Source organism: Protopterus annectens, chromosome 3.part0 (assembly GCF_019279795.1).
Source record: "Protopterus annectens isolate FY-2018-M chromosome 3.part0, PAN1.0, whole genome shotgun sequence".
NCBI lineage: Eukaryota > Metazoa > Chordata > Ceratodontiformes > Protopteridae > Protopterus > Protopterus annectens.
The window spans coordinates 666,886,071-666,904,147 of record NC_056731.1 but is presented as its reverse complement, the minus strand read 5'-3'; the positions used below and the strand labels follow the sequence as shown (position 1 = coordinate 666,904,147).

The 18,077-nt window shown below is 39.6% G+C and overlaps 1 protein-coding gene across 1 annotated transcript in view; it reads left to right on the top strand.

The window, feature by feature from the left end:
• The window catches only part of PTPN3 (protein tyrosine phosphatase non-receptor type 3), a 2,272,168-nt gene that overhangs the window by 725,519 nt on the left and 1,528,572 nt on the right, over positions 1-18,077 (top strand). The window contains exon 7 of the mRNA XM_044065075.1: positions 15,348-15,392. Coding sequence (XP_043921010.1) covers positions 15,348-15,392 — 45 coding nt within the window. The remainder of the gene's footprint in view (positions 1-15,347; positions 15,393-18,077) is intronic.

The following is an 18,077-nucleotide window of genomic DNA, read 5'->3' as shown; positions in this document are numbered from 1 at the left end:
CTGATCACAATGCACATTCCCAGGGATTCCAGTGGGATTGTGGACAAACTGAACAGATGTATACTTCTGCCTCATGAGTGGTCCTTCAGTCAAACCATAATAGCAAAGATCTTCATCCGTTGGGGCCAGCCTTGCTGCAGTGTATTTACCTCCTCTACAAACCACAAGTGCAGCAACTATTTTGCCCTGATCCCCCACAGGGGGTGTCCCTGAGGGGCGCTCTGATCCATGATTGCCCCATGGGACTTCTATACGCTTATCCATCTCTTCCCCTAATCCCAAAATTTCTAAAGAAAGCCCTCCAGTTGAGAAGCAAAGCGATCCTCATTGCACCCTATTGGCCCCGCCAAGTATGGTTCCCCTTTCTTTGGCCTCACCTGATAAACAAGCCATGGATCCTGGATCAAACTCCAGATCTGATCTCTCAGCCCCAAGGTTTGATTCACCCGAACATAGCCAGTCTCATACTGATGGCTTGGTTTCTCCACTTCTAGTAATTGCCAGGCAGAGCAATCTTTCTTCCCCAGTCCGTGGCATTGTTCTGGCTTCCCATAAACAATCCACCAGAAAAATTTACCATAGTAAATGGAAAAGTTTCTTAATGTGGTCCAAGCAAAGAAAACTTGATCTTTATTCAGCTCCAGTTACTACAATTTTGGACTTTTTGTCATTTTTTTTCAAAGCGGAAGCTGCAGCATCAACCATCTGTGTTCATTTAGCTGCCATCTCCAATTTTTATAATGGTTTCAAGGACTCTTCTTTCATTTCGCATCTTATTTGCAAGACATTCCTAAAAGGGATTTCTCATATTAGACCTCCCATGGAGTCTCACATTAGTTCTTCAGGCTTTCACGCAACCCCCTTTCAAACCTACTGCTACCTGTAATATCAAGTTATTGTCCTGGAAGTCCTTATTCCTTGTGGCCATTACCTCAGTTAGACGCATCTCCGAGCTTCAGGCCCTATGTATTAAATGCCCCTGTATAACTTTTTCATAAGGGCAGAGTATCTCTATGGACAATCCCCTCCTTTCTACTCAAAGTTGTTTCAGATTTTGCAGTAAACCAGTCTATTGATCTATCAGTTTTCTTCCCTAATTTCACAAACAAAGAAGAATATTGCTTTCACTTGTTAGATGGGCATAGGCAATTGAGATTTTTATCTTAATGAAAGTCAAATATGCAGAGGTATGGCTCCAGAATAAACAGTTGTAAAAAATCCAAGGCGGCAATAATATAAATCCAAATACTCAAAGGAACTTGATGTTAGCTCAGCTTTATTCACACAAGCGCTTTCACAAGTAGCTTCGTCAGGTGTATGAGACATGCTGATTAAAACACCTATTTATACAAACATTCAGATCATGTGACAAGAAATGAGACAAGGATTTAAAGTAAAACATAAAATCTTATAAAAAATACAAACAATATTACAAATATATATAAATATAAACTTCTAAAAAGTCCACATGTATTAAAATTAAAAATATATATATACATGAAACTCATTTCTTTCGTAAAGGCCTTTTTTGGAGAATTGGTTTAATGGGAACATGGTCATTAAGACCATGCCCATAATCGGCCCTTAACCTGACAATCCAATTGGCTTCAAGTTCTTCTGTTCTATGTCTAATATTCCCCCGTCTCACATTCTCATAGGTCCTAGCTAACACTAAAAACTTAAAAACATGCTGCTCATCTGTATCACACACATGTTTAGCTAGTGCATTAACTAAATTCTTTTTCTTTATATTATACAGGTGCTCTCTAATTCTTTCTTTTAAAGTGCGGTCAGTTTTACCTACATAATATTTGGCCATGTGGTGACTGCAACTATTTTTGCTATGTCTCCACAGACTCTGTTTTTAAACATCCAGATACAGGTGAACTCTTCCAGATTACAACCAGTGCTACTTGTAATACCATGTAATACCATGCATGTGGTATATATTGCGGTTTGTGTCCAACATGACACTGGCCACACCCCCACCACGACATCACCAGAGTTGTTAAAGGAGATGCAGTATTAGTTATGGATGCAACATTGTGACATTACAGCATACTGAAAACTCAAACCATTTAAATGAAGTGAACTATTACTGCACACACACTAATCAGTTGTAGCAATAAACTTTAAAGGAATTAAAAACACACTACTCATTAAACACACTTGTTTATTTAAAAAGTAAAATTCATAAACCATCCATTGCTATTCAGAAAGAAAACTTAAAAAATCTACATACCACATACAAGCCAAGTATAAAATTAAGACTTTGTCAATTAAAGCTAAAGCAAAGAACACAAAACTACATACCCTAGTACAAATTAATGCTAAACAAAGAAAAACACAAAATTACGAACTGCACCCTAGTACAATAAATCGCTTTTTTTTTTTAAAGTGTATTTTGAATTTGATTTTATGGCTTGAAGAAGGGCCCAATTTGAAATAATATTTGAGTAAAAGTCACAACATTTCATCCGGTAATTTACACTCATCATTAGTTCAGCTTTTAACAAGTCCACACTACATCGGTTTCGCACATCTGTCCATTTACCTTTCACCAATGAAAAAACTCTTTCTGCAAATGCGTTTGAGGGTGGTATAGATAAAACCCTAGCAATTACCGGATAGAGTGTAGTCAGTTCAGGCCCTTCTTTGAAAAGCTTCAGCCATTTCTCTCCTGGGGTCAAGCTTGTGTTACATAACTGTTCGAGAGAGGGCCTAATTGCCAAGTAGTCCCTAAAAAGATAATCTTCATCTACATCCTGCAGACTCAGGGCAGTGGTCACATTCAGCAAGTCACTGAAGGCAAAGGGCTCATTTAAAGATAATTTAGATAGTGTAAACATGTAGTTGCTTTCAGTATAATCAAACCACTGCTCCAGGTATTTCACTGCTGTCTCCAAGAACACAATAAAGTCTCTTTTCAGTTTGTTAGCAGAAGTGCTGTCTAATGTGCTCATAAGTGCCCTAAGTTTCCCTCCAAAGAAAGCACCTTCAGCTCTTGCCTGCAGTTTTTGCTTCAGAGAGACCATTACACAAAAAGTTTCCATGGCAGTAAGTGCTGATTTTTCTAATGTACTTATATGTTCATTAAAATCAACAAGAACAGCACAGAGAAAGTGCAGATAGTACTGGGGCAATGTAGGCAATTCATTCTCACCATGCTCATTACCAGGGGGTCTCCTCTTCTCCCTGAGAGAGGAACTAGGACTGGAGTACTGGGAGATTTTTCACTACTCTTTCAATGGCTGGGAGTAGTGACAGCCACCTTGTTGGCACATGTCTTAACAGACTCTCAAATTCCATGCCACAAAACTCAAAGAAGTCTTTCAAGTCTCTGGTCCTTGTGGCAGAACCAGAAAAGTGGCTGAAAAGTCTCATTACAAATGCTTCCACATCGTATGGTAGTTGTGCTGCAGCTTTTTTGGCTGCATTGTGAATGATATGGGCAACACAGTTAGCTTTCTGGAGTGATGGGCACTTTTGTTTTAATCTGGTATACACACCAGATTTCTTCCCATAGTTCACACTGGCATTATCAGCCCCATAAGCTGAAATATGGTTCCAGGGCAAGGAATGCCTTTCCATAATGTTGGAAATTTGCTGTGAAATAGCCTGTGCCGATTCATCAGGGTCTTCATAGAAGTCCAAAAGGCCATTCACCACCCCTTCTTCTTTAGAAAAATACCCCACAACAAGGGGAAATAATTTTATGTTCCCCTTGTTGGAAGCATCTGATGAAATTGCAAATGAAGTACCTGGTTTTTGAAGGTCATGCAGGAGGCATTCCAATGAGTGTGGCCCCAAAACATTTTCAACTATGGCCTTAGCCTTGGTTCTGCCACAAGATAGTTTCTTTGCAGTGTCTGAGTCACTGTACAACTGGCTGGCCAACTTTACTGCACAGTCCAAGCTGTTATACGAAATATTGTGCTTAACAGCATGGAAAACCTCAGAGGCTTCTGCTGCAATGATTCTAAGTTCTGGTCCCTCAATGTTTGCATTCCTTGCCCACTTTGTCATCAGGTGAGTGGATTTAGCTTGAAGAATGGCAGTCTTATGTTGTTCAGTTGCCTCATGTCGTGCGACATCATTTCTTCCACCGTGGGTCACTAGAAATTCTCTCTTGCAGTACCTGCAGAATGCTTTGACATCAGTGCATCTCTCGATCCAGTCAAATTCTGTTTTCCAAACGTCCTGCCACTTGCACATTCTCTTGCTGCTGGTTGACTGTGATGAAGCTGCTGCTCTCTTCATGCTTGAATCTGTACTTATCTGATATGCAACATATTGACCAACACTGTTAGTAGGGTTCAGTAACATACTGCTGCACAGCACAAATGAACTGGCTTAATTGGCACACAAAAAACTGGCTCGAAAAACATTGGCATGCGAAAGAACTGGCTCGAAAAACATTGGCATGCGAAAGAACTGGCTTAAAAAACATTGGCATGTGAAAGAATTGGCTCGAAAAACATTGGCATGCGAAAGAATTGGCTTGAAAAAACATTGGCACACGAAGAACTGGCTCGAAAAACATTGGCACATGAAAGAGCTGGCTCGAAAAACATTGGCATGTGAAAGAAATGGCTAGAAAAACATTGGCATGTGAAAGAACTGGCTTGAAAAAACATTGGCACACGAAGAACTGGCTCGAAAAACATTGGCACATGAAAGAGCTGGCTCGAAAAACATTGGCATGTAAAAGAAATGGCTAGAAAAACATTGGCATGCGAAAGAACTGGTTTGAAAAAACATTGGCACACAAAAAACTGGCTCGAAAAACATTGGCATGCGAAAGAACTGGCTCGAAAAACATTGGCATGCGAAAGAACTGGCTCGAAAAATATTGGCACATGAACTGTCTTGAAAAACATTGGCACATGAAAGAGCTGGCTCGAAAAACATTGGCATGCGAAAGAACTGGCTCGTAAAACATTGGCATGCGAAAGAACTGGCTCGTAAAACATTGGCACATGAAAGAGCTGGCTCGAAAAACATTGGCACATGAAAGAGCTGGCTCGAAAAACATTGGCATGTGAAAGAGCTGGCTTGAAAAACATTGGCATGTGAAAGAACTGGCTAGAAAAACATTGGCATGTGAAAGAACTGGCTCTAAAAACATTGGCATGTGAAAGAAATGGCTAGAAAAACATTGGCACACAAAAGAACTGGCTCAAAAAAACATTGGCACACGAAGAACTGTCTCGAAAAACATTGGCATGTGAAAGAGCTGGCTCGAAAAACATTGGCATGTGAAAGAAATGGCTAGAAAAACATTGGCATGTGAAAGAACTGGCTTGAAAAAACATTGGCATGCGAAATAGAGGAATGGAGCAAAAAAGAGTTTACAAACAGTTTGAAAAAGGTCAAATAGTAAATGAGGTAATGTAGGGGGCATTTTGGCCATTGAAGGCTAACATTAACACAGCTTGTAGAAAATGAAATGCATTATTTTTACCACTGAACATGCCCACCTCACCCCACAAGACAAAAAAGTTAACCATATTCACTGAACCAAAAAACAGTAAAATGAATGAGAATGCACAGTGGATACCATAGACCTAATTTAGCTTTTGACCACAGCAGTTAAGAAATGTATGGCACTAATTTACACAGCGCAATGATCTGTTAATGAACATGCCCAACAGCAGCACTAGTCATAATCGGATTATAATGAAAACAGTAAATAAGTATGTTGAAGACATCACCAAAACACAAAATAAAAACTTTGCTACTTACAGACGCAAACTACCCTGTAACAACATGGTTTAGCACAATTTCAAATACATTGCATTAACTTCTGAGCATCCATCCACAAAAAAAAAATAAATGGGGAAAAAAGTCCAAACATTTTAACTTTTAAAAATACTTCTTGCAAGAGAAGTAACAAACTACAATGTACAGCAGACTCCATGGGCTCCTTTTACCTCAAAACATAGCAATTAATCCAGCACAGCAATGCAATAAACAGGCCCAAGTAAAAGTAACACACCCATATTCACATTACAAGCAAAACAGTACATTTTAACCTTATTAAAAATGCATAATAAATTAAATGCACACATTTACAAGTATAAATGAAAACAATCTTGAAACAGCTTTGGCAAATTGGCAACGTGTACCTACTAGAGTAATAAATGAATTACATTAACTGTTAACATTCCCCCTCAAAAGGTAGACTTGTACCACATAGACATGGACTTGCAGGAACAGGAAAAATTACCTAAACAGTATATCGTAACTTCCTGAAAACAGCATTATAGTGCATATTTCCATACAAAAAAATTGCAAACTATGCTCAAACATTTCCTATCTGCATACAGACAATACCCAGAAAAAGCTACGACAATAGAAATGTGTCACACTAAGTTTATATTTCACTGCCTCCCAACAGAAACAAACAACTTCTATACACAGTTCAGCCTTTTAAAAGTAATGCTTCCAAATCATACCCCCAAGCATAATAACAATTACATATACATTCAGGTTTTATATCTTTAAAAACTACTACTCAAAAATATCAAACTAACTACTACACAGATTTAAATATTGCGTACTGCACCCCCCATCTGCCTTTAAACATTAAAAAAAATTAAACCACAATATATTCCCATTTTAAACTAGTACAAAAGTCTCAAAATAACCACTGCACAGATTTAAATACTACATAACTACATCCCCATCTACCTCTAAACATTAAAAACTTAAATAAAGCACACTATTCCCATTTTAAATAACTAAAGCCACAAAATGCAATTATCTACTTACCACTCACAGTTATTGCTGGGCTGGCTGGCTGGCTTCTTTCCTGGCTGGGCTGGCTGGTTCCCTTGCTGGCTTCTTTCCTGGCTGGCTGGGCTGGCTCCCTTGCTGGCTTCTTTCCTGGCTGGCTGGGCTGGCTGGCTCCCTTGCTGGCTTCTTTCCTGGCTGGCTGGGCTGGCTGGCTCCCATGCTGGCTTCTTTCCTGGCTGGCTGGGCTGGCTGGCTGGCTCCCTTGCTGGCTTCTTTCCTGGCTGGCAGGCTCCCTTGCTGCTTCTTTCCTGGCTGGCTGGGCTGGCTTCAATGCTGGCTGGGCTGGCTTCAATGCTGGCGAAAAAAATCAGATCTTTTGTCGCAGCTACTATAGAGCTTAGTGCTCTACAGCTGCGACCTTTATGGGGCTCTTCAGAAGAAGTTCCCGCCCCCTACAATGGCTGCAGCCAATTACTGTGCTGCATTACCACCCGGACCTAGCAGGGAATCCCTCTAACTGCAGGTCCGGGTGGTGACGTAGCCACATTGCCGTGGAAAAAAACGGAAGTATTTTCGGCTTTTCCACAGCAATTTAAAATGTGAAGCGCAAAGGGGAAAAAACGGGACTTTTAAAGTCCCACGCTTGGTGAGCGCAGGAAGCGGGATGAGAGGACTCAAACCGTGAGTGTCCCGCTGACAACGGGATGGGTGGCAACCGTATCATTCATTCATTACGTCCCACCCTCCTTCCCCCCTCCTAGAGGCTCCTGGGGGATTGTCTGAGTCCAAGTGTCACTCTAGGGAACTTGCTCCGATTTTCTTGCTCGGCTTTTCTTGTCACAGTCAAACCCAATCTGAGGTACCTGGGCGAAGGGCACTTTAGGTAAAACTCAGCTCGAGAGTTTTTTGGCTGATGCGAGCTTGGTATAAGGTCGACTTGGTTCCGAGGACGGAACCGAACCCATCAGTAATGAATGAATGAAGATGAACAACACAGATGAAATGTTATGGTAAGACATGACTTCTTTTTATGACTGAAAAGAATCCCAAGACCAGCCCAGTTAAGAAGTAAACAAGTCAGGTTGAGCCACAAATTTTAACTGTGGGTTATTCTGCTCTGTCCACCAAAACAATGAAATTTTGAGGATGTATGCTTCTGTTTCGCAGCACCAAAGAAGACTCCAGTAGTCCTTCACCTCTCTTCTTCGATCATCCAATTTTTTTTCCATTGTTTTCTGACAATCTGCTTTTCTGTTAACTTCCTACTCATTTGTTCCTCGGGGTTTTACATTTTTGGCCCTAACCTTGACCCAAGTTGCTAATGTTGAGCTCCTGTGTCATCACAGGATCTTTTATGTCCTCTCCTTGCGTGTACAAGCTACTACACACATGTAGATGAAGGCTGACATCACTTATGTCTGATTCTTAAGCCTTGTCCCCTGTCCTAGCCATGTTGGTGTCACAGGCTTCTACTTTGGGAGCAGTAGTTGGCCAATTGGAAGTTACCTCAGGTGAACCAGCAGTGCCCATTTGCTCCGTACATCCCCAGTGTCTGGCTTTTCAAGATCCCAGACCACTACTTGAACTCGAACAGTCTGGGATGTAGTTAAGGTATCGTTACTCGGTGCTGTGGAGACTGCATTTTTTTCTTGGTCTTTTCCCCCAATTGTCTTTTGATCATTAGCCCTTTTGTGACTTATCCAACCAGATCTGGGAGCAAACGCTGGTCATATGATGCTATAGTCAATCAGCCATTGTTTTTTTCCCATGTTTTTTCCCCACCTAACAGCATCCTGTGTGGTTGAAGTTCCTGTTTGCAGGCCCCATGTTAAACACTTCTTTTGCATGCCCAGTGTCTGATGCATTTACTAGGATAACCACCACTACAAAAATGCAAGTTTTGCAGTGGACCTTCCATCAGTCATCCCAAGGATGCACAAGTTGGTGTTTTCTCCCCCAGCCATTAGTTCCTTCAACACCTAGGATGTTATTTGATCCAAGATCATGTGGGTCAGGGCTTTATCTGTTTCTGCCGTGAAGCCAGCATAAAGACTCTGAGACCTTCTTGACCTAGAAAAGGATATGGTTTTCAGCTCTTAGGCCTTTGTTGGTAGTAGAGACTGTCATAGTACAATTCAAGTTAGTTTCTTTCATGTGAGGCAAGAGGTAGCTTTACCTCAGTACCTAACATGTTGTTCAGATCTCATGCTTCTGCTGCATCTCTTGGCAGGAATCTTGAAGGTGTTCTGCATTTTTAGTCATATTAGAACAGACCTTGTCCTCTCAAGGGATGGTTTAGCAACTCTGATGCTTGTTCTGCTGTACAGATTTTGGAATTTCTGGCCCCTATTTTTTGGGAGCTGTAATTGGTCTTTCACAAAGACTTGGAGTTTTGTTGGACTAACAGATGTTTCTACTTGAAACTGGTTTTAGATTTTTCATAAACTAGTCCAATTTTACATTTTCTTGCCAGGGACAGAAAATGTTGGTGGAAGACCTTTTTCATTCTGGATTGAAACCTTCAGTTTAGGCTCTTCTTGAAGAGGGAGCTTGAATTGAATAAGGAGCATAAATTCAGAAAGACCAAACATCTGTTTAACTCCTTTGTTCCCAGGAAAGAGAGTTTGTTATGGCATAGCAAACCCAAAGTAAATTTCTAATTTTGATTTTTTTTTTTTTTTTTTGTCATTGTGTGCTGTCTACTCACTGGAAATCATTGCTGTCAGAGGCCACTGCAGTAGAGGTGGGCTGTTGCTTCAGTTGCTTGCTTTAGAAATGGCTGCATTGCAGACACCTGTGCCATTGTCTCTTAGTTGTTGGCCCACATCTTCACCAAACATTATTGCTTGTACCGTGATCCCAGAGGTTAGACCTCCTTTAAGATATTGGCATTACAGGATTTGGCATTCTGAACTTTGACTTTTGGCCATACTTTGGCCTCTCATCCTGGTAGGTTTAGCTTTATTTGGTCGACATTCTTCCTATTAGGTACTTACTGTAGAAAGTATCTGTGGTTTGAAATAAAAGGTTTGTGTTCATGACATCGGCTTTGAGGAGTCCTTCAGCACTAGATGTTTACTGTCACTTTTCTGTTGATATCTGGATAAATTCTCCCTCGTTTGCCTGCAAAGAAAACCTGCCTGTAAGTTGGAAGAACATATTTGTGTATCCTTTCATGTTTTATGTTTTCTTTTCTTTTTTGGACTGTGCATTCTCATGGACTTGTGTGGAGTCGTACTGAGTGGTGCATGGGCTGAGTTTACTCTTCCAGCCCTAGTACATGACGTGATGAAACGAGGTATGTTGTAACTTCAGAGAACTAGAATGAATTATTGTTAAGATATGAGCAGCACAAGAGGAAATATCATTTCTGTCCACAGCAGAATGCTTGCTATAAGATGTGCTGATATCAAGTACATATTTCTTATATAAGGAATATGGAATCATCAGTTTCAGTTCTTATCTCTTTCATGTGGACTAGAAACTGTAACAAAACTAAAGGATCTTTCAAAAATTGCAGATATCTTGTGTTAACCTGCGTCTAATCAGTAATTTAACATGTAAAATGTTTGTCATTCTCACAGATGACACAGACACTGCACATGTTACATTCCTGCAGTAAATGCAATCTGCATATTTCTTCGTTTTAAATATAAAATTATAAGTGGGGTGCTGAAAGGAATGCTGGAGGAATACTCTGCTAGCACGAGGCAGCATGCATCCTAGACATGTATATCTAAATATTGTTAGGAGTCAATATAAGAGAGCTTCCACATTCTGTACAAGGGAAGACGTATTTTGTACTACTGTAGATTCTCTGCAAGAACATTTTTTAGAGAGCGGATATGATAAAGAGATGTTGATTAAAGAAAAGGAAGAGGTACTCAAAAGAAGGAATACCTCTGGCAAACCATTTTTTTTCTTCTAATAACAGATTAGGTCATGACATTATCATATGTCATAGAAACAATGACCCTAAGGTTAGATTTACCATTAGATTTATCAGTCATGTGGGTCCAGTATGCAACATTAATCAGAAACATTGGAGGGTCTTAACTATGGACAGTAAGATAGCTGGTATAATTAGTAATATTCCCAGCTTTTTATTCAAGAATAGTTTAAATGTGAGAAGACAGTTATGTGGCAGTGATAGTAGAATTGTAAATAAAAGGGATGAGATCAATGTAGGTAGTTATGCTTTTCATCCTTGTTGGGCTTGTTCAACCATCTCCAAAGAACGGACTTTTCAGCACCCCACTTCTAATTTTGTATTTAAACCGAAGAAATATGCAGATTGTGTCAGAACATGTGGTCTATTTGGCCACCTGCAGTGCATGCACTTGTTTCTATGTTAAGAAAACCAACAAAATGCTGAAAGATAGGATAATGAGACATTTGTATGATATAAGAACTGAACATTTAAGTAAAGCTTTGGCCAAACATGTTTCTGAAAATAATGGGCATACTTTTTTCTTTTAAAGTGTTGGTGTATTTAAGTAAACAAGGTGGGGACTTAGGAAATTTAACAGAGTCAGCTGAATTTCAATGGATGCTTAGGTTGCAAGCTGACAAGTGTCCAGCTTTGAATGGTTGTGTACCTTTAAGACTGGCCCTTAGGGGGCAGAGGTTGAGATGCTAACTTCTAATTTTATTTCATTGAATGAGTTTTAATGAATGCTGATTGGCTAGGATTAGTTTGAAAGATACATTGTTTTAATTGTAATTAGATCTGAAGAAGCATTACCCCAATGCGAAAGCGCTTATCTGTTGTGCTTTATTAAAGTTTATTTTATACCTCAGTGCCAATGGTAACTATATTGTTTTATCATACATTTCTTTGTACAATTACAGCTTTCATTTGCTCCTTGACTGTTGATTTTCTCTTTGTCAAGTTCCATACCATATCCTAGCAAGCTGTAGGTCACCCTCTATGTCCCTAGAATCCCATAGCTTGTACCTAAACCTACTGGCGACAGTCATGATAAAACCTGATACCCTGTTCATAGGAGCATTTAACTACTGCTGTATAGACTGGGAAGCATAAACTGCCTCATACTTGCAGGCACAATAATTCCTGGACTTCATTACACAAATACACTTGACCAGATAGTGCACACAACGACCAGAGGTTCAAACATACTGGACATAGTACTTACTCACCAGTATGGGAGAATGCTGCTGCTTCCCTCCCCACCTCGAGTGTCACATCCTCACTGTTGAGGCAGGACCACAAATCTGTCTCCTTTAAAGTAAAAATCAACTCGGTAACCCCAGCAAACCCTTTAACAGTTAGGAACTATTCCAAAGCAAACTACATCATATTAAGTGACAGTTTGTTAAAATTGTGTCCCTCCCAACCCCAAGTTCATAGCAACCTATACGGAATTAACAGAGACCATGTACAACCATGGAAATGGCTGTATAGAGGCTGTTGTACCTACTAGAAGTAAGCTCAAAACAAACTGTAAAAGCAAACCATACTAGTGGAATCCTAACTTTAATAGGGTATATAACAAAAGGAAAAAAGTCATGGCTTAAATCAAGAAGAGCAACTCCCATGATTATAGGAGCTCTCTAGTTAAACTAAGCAGGAAATTAAGAGAACTAATTAAATTCAGCAAGGCTAATTATGAAGTCAAGATAGCCTCACAGGCTAAAGACAACCACAAGGCTTTCTACAACTATGTCTGAAACCCCAAAGGCAATGCACTTCAGTGTGTCAAACTGGTGATCAGTTATGCCATCTTCACTGAGCAGACTGACATGGCAAATTTGTTGGCTAACAAATTCACTTCACCCACCACTCTTCCATGAAATGCCTACTAGCATAACCCTCCAACTATTAACAGGGAGCAAGTCCTGGTGGCACTCACTAATGCCAGAAACACAGCCTCAGTGGGCCCCAACAATATCCCAGGATGCCTGCTAAATAGCTTGAAACATGACCTGTCAGGACACTTGTGTTACTTTTCACCTATAGCATCAAAAAAGGGCTTTGTACCATGAGAATGGAGGACTGCAACAGTTATCCCACTTCACAAGGGTGGCCTTTCAAGTGACCCTGAAAACTACAGACCTGTTAGTTTGACTAGTCTGATATACAAAGCCGTGGAATGAATTATCATGAAAATGATCAATAATGACATGAGCAGTCTTCAGAGACTGGACCCAGCCCAGTTTGGTTTTAAAGGAATGTCATGTCTACTAAACCTGCTAGACTTCTTTGAGAAGGTCACCAAGGAAATGGATGAGTGGAAACCATGCAATACCACCTACCTGGACCTGGCTAAAGGCATTCAATACAGTACCCCACTCAGCTGTTGTTGACAAACTCACAGAATTAGCCATAAACCCCCCTACATAACTCGCTGGATTAACAGCCGGCTCACAGTCAGGGCCCAGGAAGTCCGGATTGGTGGGACTGCCTCCACTAAAAATACGGTCACCAGTGGGTTATCTCAGGGCTCTGTGCTGGGACTGCACCTACTTGGCTTCTATTTCTTGGAGGCTAATGTCAGGGGCATTTGGCTGACCAAGTCTGCAGATGACTGCAAACTGGATGCTGTAATAGATTCCCTCAGTGGCGCAAACATCTTGCAAGAGGGTTTAGTACAGACAAATTACTGATGCCAAAATCAGTGATTAAAACTCTATGCCAACAAATGAGTTATAGTACCATTTGTGTTATTTGCCACCTAGGCTAATTACTCCTTCGGTAAGACATTTGTAAGAGTTGATTTGGTAGTCAGGGATATGGGAACATATGCAGGCAGTAATTTGGCCTGAGAAAATCATGTGGCCAAGGTAATAAGAAAAATAATTCTATGTCACCCAACTTGTAAATAAGGGCATGGCATCCAGGTCCAAGAAGTCATAGTGCCACTTTATTTGTCCCTTATCAGACTCATCATTGAATATAATACCTCCTTTGACATGTACCTGGCTAGACATATGCAATAGCCGGAACTCCCAGAAAGGTTTCTTTACGGAGAATCCAGGGTATGAACACATTTTCTTATACAGATCAGCTTAAAGCCCTGTCTGTGTACTGTGTCTTCAACAGGTTACCGAGAGGTGATCTATGCCTGACATAAGACATCCTCATATCCAGCTCTCATTGACTTTTTGCACATCACCAAAATGAACAGCATCAGAACCACTAGATCCAAGAATGTGCACTTTGCTTCTGATATAAATAAGATATTGGTGCGGCAGATGTGTGTCATGGGGGAAACACATACTGTGGATCAAGCTCCCATTCAATGTGAAGAAGAGTCCATCCTTAATCTTATTTAAGCATAACCTTGACCAAAGGATGGGACATTGGAAATTCACCCTGGGTCTATCCCCCGTGTCTGACTGACAGAGGCAGTCAGTAATGCCCACACTAACATACCCCCGACACACAACCTCTAGAAACTTATAACTAACATACCCTCTCCTAATAAATGACTATGATACATAAGGATACTATCATGTTAGGCTTCACTCCTAGGCTTTATAAAGACCCTGGTGGTTGTTAGCCTAGTATATACCTGTGAACCTATAAGTGAGTATATGTACTGGTCCATTTAGTCCCCTTTGACTTATGACCTATGAAACATACACATTACAAAATATAAGAATTATGTATAATTCTACAGACACATTTTATGTAAACTAAGAAGCTTGCAGTGATGCTGCTAAGAAAATCCAAGTACCTTAAATGTCCATTCCCCTGAAACAATATTTATGGTGGATGGCTTAACACTAGTCGCAAGCTTTGATTTTCTTTGATTTTTCTGGTACTTTTTAGACCATTATTGCAGGATATGATATGTTTTTCGGCGTTTTAGAACTTTATTGAAGGAGATAAGATCCTTTGTAGGCTGGGTAGGGTACTGAGGGCAGCATTTACAATGCCCGGTGAATAGTCTGATTTGTAGAATGTGTATATTGAGTGAAGAAGCAGATTAATACAGTAGAGCTGTTAAATGAATTTGAAAGCTGAGGAGTTGTGGCCAAGATGGTGAACAAATGTAAAAAGGAATAAGCAAATCAGGGTTGGGATAAGAGTTTGAAATATAAAACATTTCAAGATGCTGTAAGACAGACATGATTTGTTCTAAGCAGAGACCCAAATGCTTGAACCTTTTTAGTTTTTAGGTTGCCGTCTTGTATGTGCAAGTTGGATGGTTAGTGTACTGTTTGAACATAATTACCAGACTGCATTGATTTGGACTTAGCAGAATTTATTTGACACTCCTTGTTGATAAACCATCAGTGGGTGAAATTAAGGCCCTTTAACTCAGGTTACTAACATTTCTGCAGAGCTGGCTTCTAAGAAACACCACATATTTTGCATTCAAAATTATGCTAAGTTTTCAGTGATTATTTGTGAAGATGTTTGGGGGGTTTTGAGGGTATGCATTCTATGCAAGATAGGCTGTATGTAACTTGACAGTAGCATGATAATGTGATTGGTTAGATCTCTTAAAATAAAAATAGTCAAGTCACAGTCAGTGATTTTCTTAAAATAATAAAATTCAAATGATGTTAGCAAGTAGAAACATTTATCTTTCAGCAAATTTAAACATGTTTATTCTAACAAAACATGGTTTCTTTCCTAGGCACTTGTACTTTCTACAGTTGAAAAGTGATATTCTAGAAGGGCGGTAAGAATCTTTTTTGTACTGAGTTAAATTTTGTGCTTGTTTTATTTTAAATTGTTTATCTCAACTGTGCTCTGCATGCAAAGCAGTTTTTTAAATGCTTTTATGGTAGAGTTCTGGAGTCAGTTTTTTGCACTGTTATGGGATGACATATTTTTCTAGATCACAACGTGGAGTTTGATTAGAAAAGAGAGTATGTGCAATAGAGTTTTGACACTGTAAACTATTTTGTAAGCAAGATTTTGCCACCATTTTCTGGCATATGGGTACTAATTCCAACGTATTATGAGGATTAATGCATGAGGGTATGGTGTGGTACAACATACTGCCTGTCTGCTAATTTCCATTTTTTGTCCCTGTTACCTACACAGATTTTCATGTAACAAGATAACATTTTGTAATAGTGTACTGAGAGACATGGAGTCTTTGGCATTGTTGAATTTTTTAAGTGTGTTATCCATATACCTCTGCTGATGCATGCATAGAACAAGACTGAACATTTTGTCTGCTTAGGAACTTGGTAATATTTGAAGGGGATTACCTAATTTTTGCAGCACCTACATAGAAACGCTATTCTTGCCTTGAACACCGTCACAGAGTTAAAACAAGTAACAGTAGCATACTTTTGTTTGCTTCTGGTATCTTCCTAGCAAGCATCTGGATTCATCTGCATCTACAAAAGAAAAAATACTTACACCCCTTAACTCATGTGGCTGATGTAAGATCACATGACCTCCTCCATTATTGCTCATCTCCTCTCTTCTAGAACACCTGTTTTCTAAGTTTTTTATTGCCGTTCTTCAAGATGAGAATTATGCTTTTCAATGTAGGCCTGTGGAAAAAAGCTCCTCAGATTTTTTTTTTTTACAAAAATTATCAAGAGTGCAAACAGTATACATGTATTTTTCAGAATATATGATATATAAAGTGTGCATAAATTTGCAGAATACATGAATATTAAAGCATGTCACAATACGCATAGCATCATATGTCTTATTTACATGGAGACCTTGCAAATCTAAGTCAGTTGTAGTTAGATTCTTTTCCATTTGCTGTTGTATCAGGAAGAATGGCATACAGAATATACACCATGGATTTTCATTAGGTAGAGATGACAATCTTCTTATAGAGGCATTATCTTGATTGTTAGCATTTAGAGCCCCAGTCTTTAGAGAAAGACAGAGAACAAGATAAGGAAGTGTTATGGTTTTGTTTGACGTGTCCATAATAGATTCTGTGTAAAAGAGAATAAAGAGCAGAGGAAAGGAATATGTAGCAGAGTAAAACTCTCTGTGTTACAGACATAGAATGCCCTGCTGCTGAGTGCAGAAGAGTATGTTATTGTGTTGGTGGGTAGCAAGTAAGTGATATGTATTAGGGGGAGGGTAGTAACACGAGTGCAGTCAGAAAGGAAGGTGATAAGGTGTGGATGTGAAAGAGTTAGCTGTAAGAATGATGGTAGCGAGAGAGAGTGAGTGGGAATACAGATAAGAAAGGGAGTGCTAGTAGAGTTGGGTGGGTGGGAGCAGCGAGTGGAGTTTAGGAAGGGCTACATAAGAGTGAGGGTGACCTTGTGAGAGAGTGGAGGTTAGAGAGGATCTGGGGTATGGCGCAGGTTGAATAAGTTGCAGGCATGTACATAGACTGAAGACTAGTGGTAAGACCAGTCTGTAGTAAAAAGTTAGATGGAAATTACAGAGCTAGCCTTTGGAATGCAAGATCAGAGCCCTTTTGTCCATTGGATGAGATTTTAATTGTTTTTTGAAAGGGCTTGGTTCTTTGATTTAAGTATTACTTCCTTCTGACAAAGTCCCATATACTGCACCCAGGGTTTGACAATATTAGTCGAATGCAGGGAGTTTCTGGCACTATTGTGTTTGGTGATGGAAGCAATTTATCTTGAGCTTAAAGCCCTGTTTGGGAGTACGGCTGAATAACATTTAGGAATGAGCAGTTTCAGACATCTGGAAAAGTCTGCATACTGTTGTGCATTTGGTGTTTATTAAACAGTGTGGGAGTTCTAACCATTTTAGCTCTGTGAGAGACGGACAGTAGTGTCCGCCAAAGTGCAGAATGATGGCAAATTTTGCTATTTTGTTATACTGCTCCAGTTTGTTTAAAAGTGTGACTTGAAGGTTAGTAAAAATGGGTGCAGTATATGGGAGAGATGGTAGTAGGAAAGCAGTGGTTATACATTTTCTGGTTGTGCCAGTGAGGTATGATTTATATATGTTTGGGATCTAAGTTTTTAACAGCTTGTAATATGTGGAAGTATAGTTTTAGCTGCGGATCTGTGATGATGCCTAGTAGTTTCTCCTGGGTTACCTGTTTGATCATGTTGTTGATGAGGGAGGTAAAGACAAAAGATGCCTTTTGTATAGACAGTTGTTTGGGACTAAAGAGTACTACATTATTTTTTTTTTTTTTTGGGGGGGGCTTAGTAGTAGTAGTTGTAAGTTACTTAACCATGACTCAACAAAGGAGATTGCTTTTTGCCTGGAGTCTTGTACTTTTGCCATAGTTTTAACAGAGCAGATCAATGTAAAATCATCTGCATATTTGATTGTAATTGTATAGCAGCTGTATAGAGGTTAATATTAAAGAGGTTAAAAAGCACAGTGGCTAGAACTGATTCTTGCGGAACTTCTGTTTATGGGAAGGAATGAGGAATCCGTTTTCCATTTTACA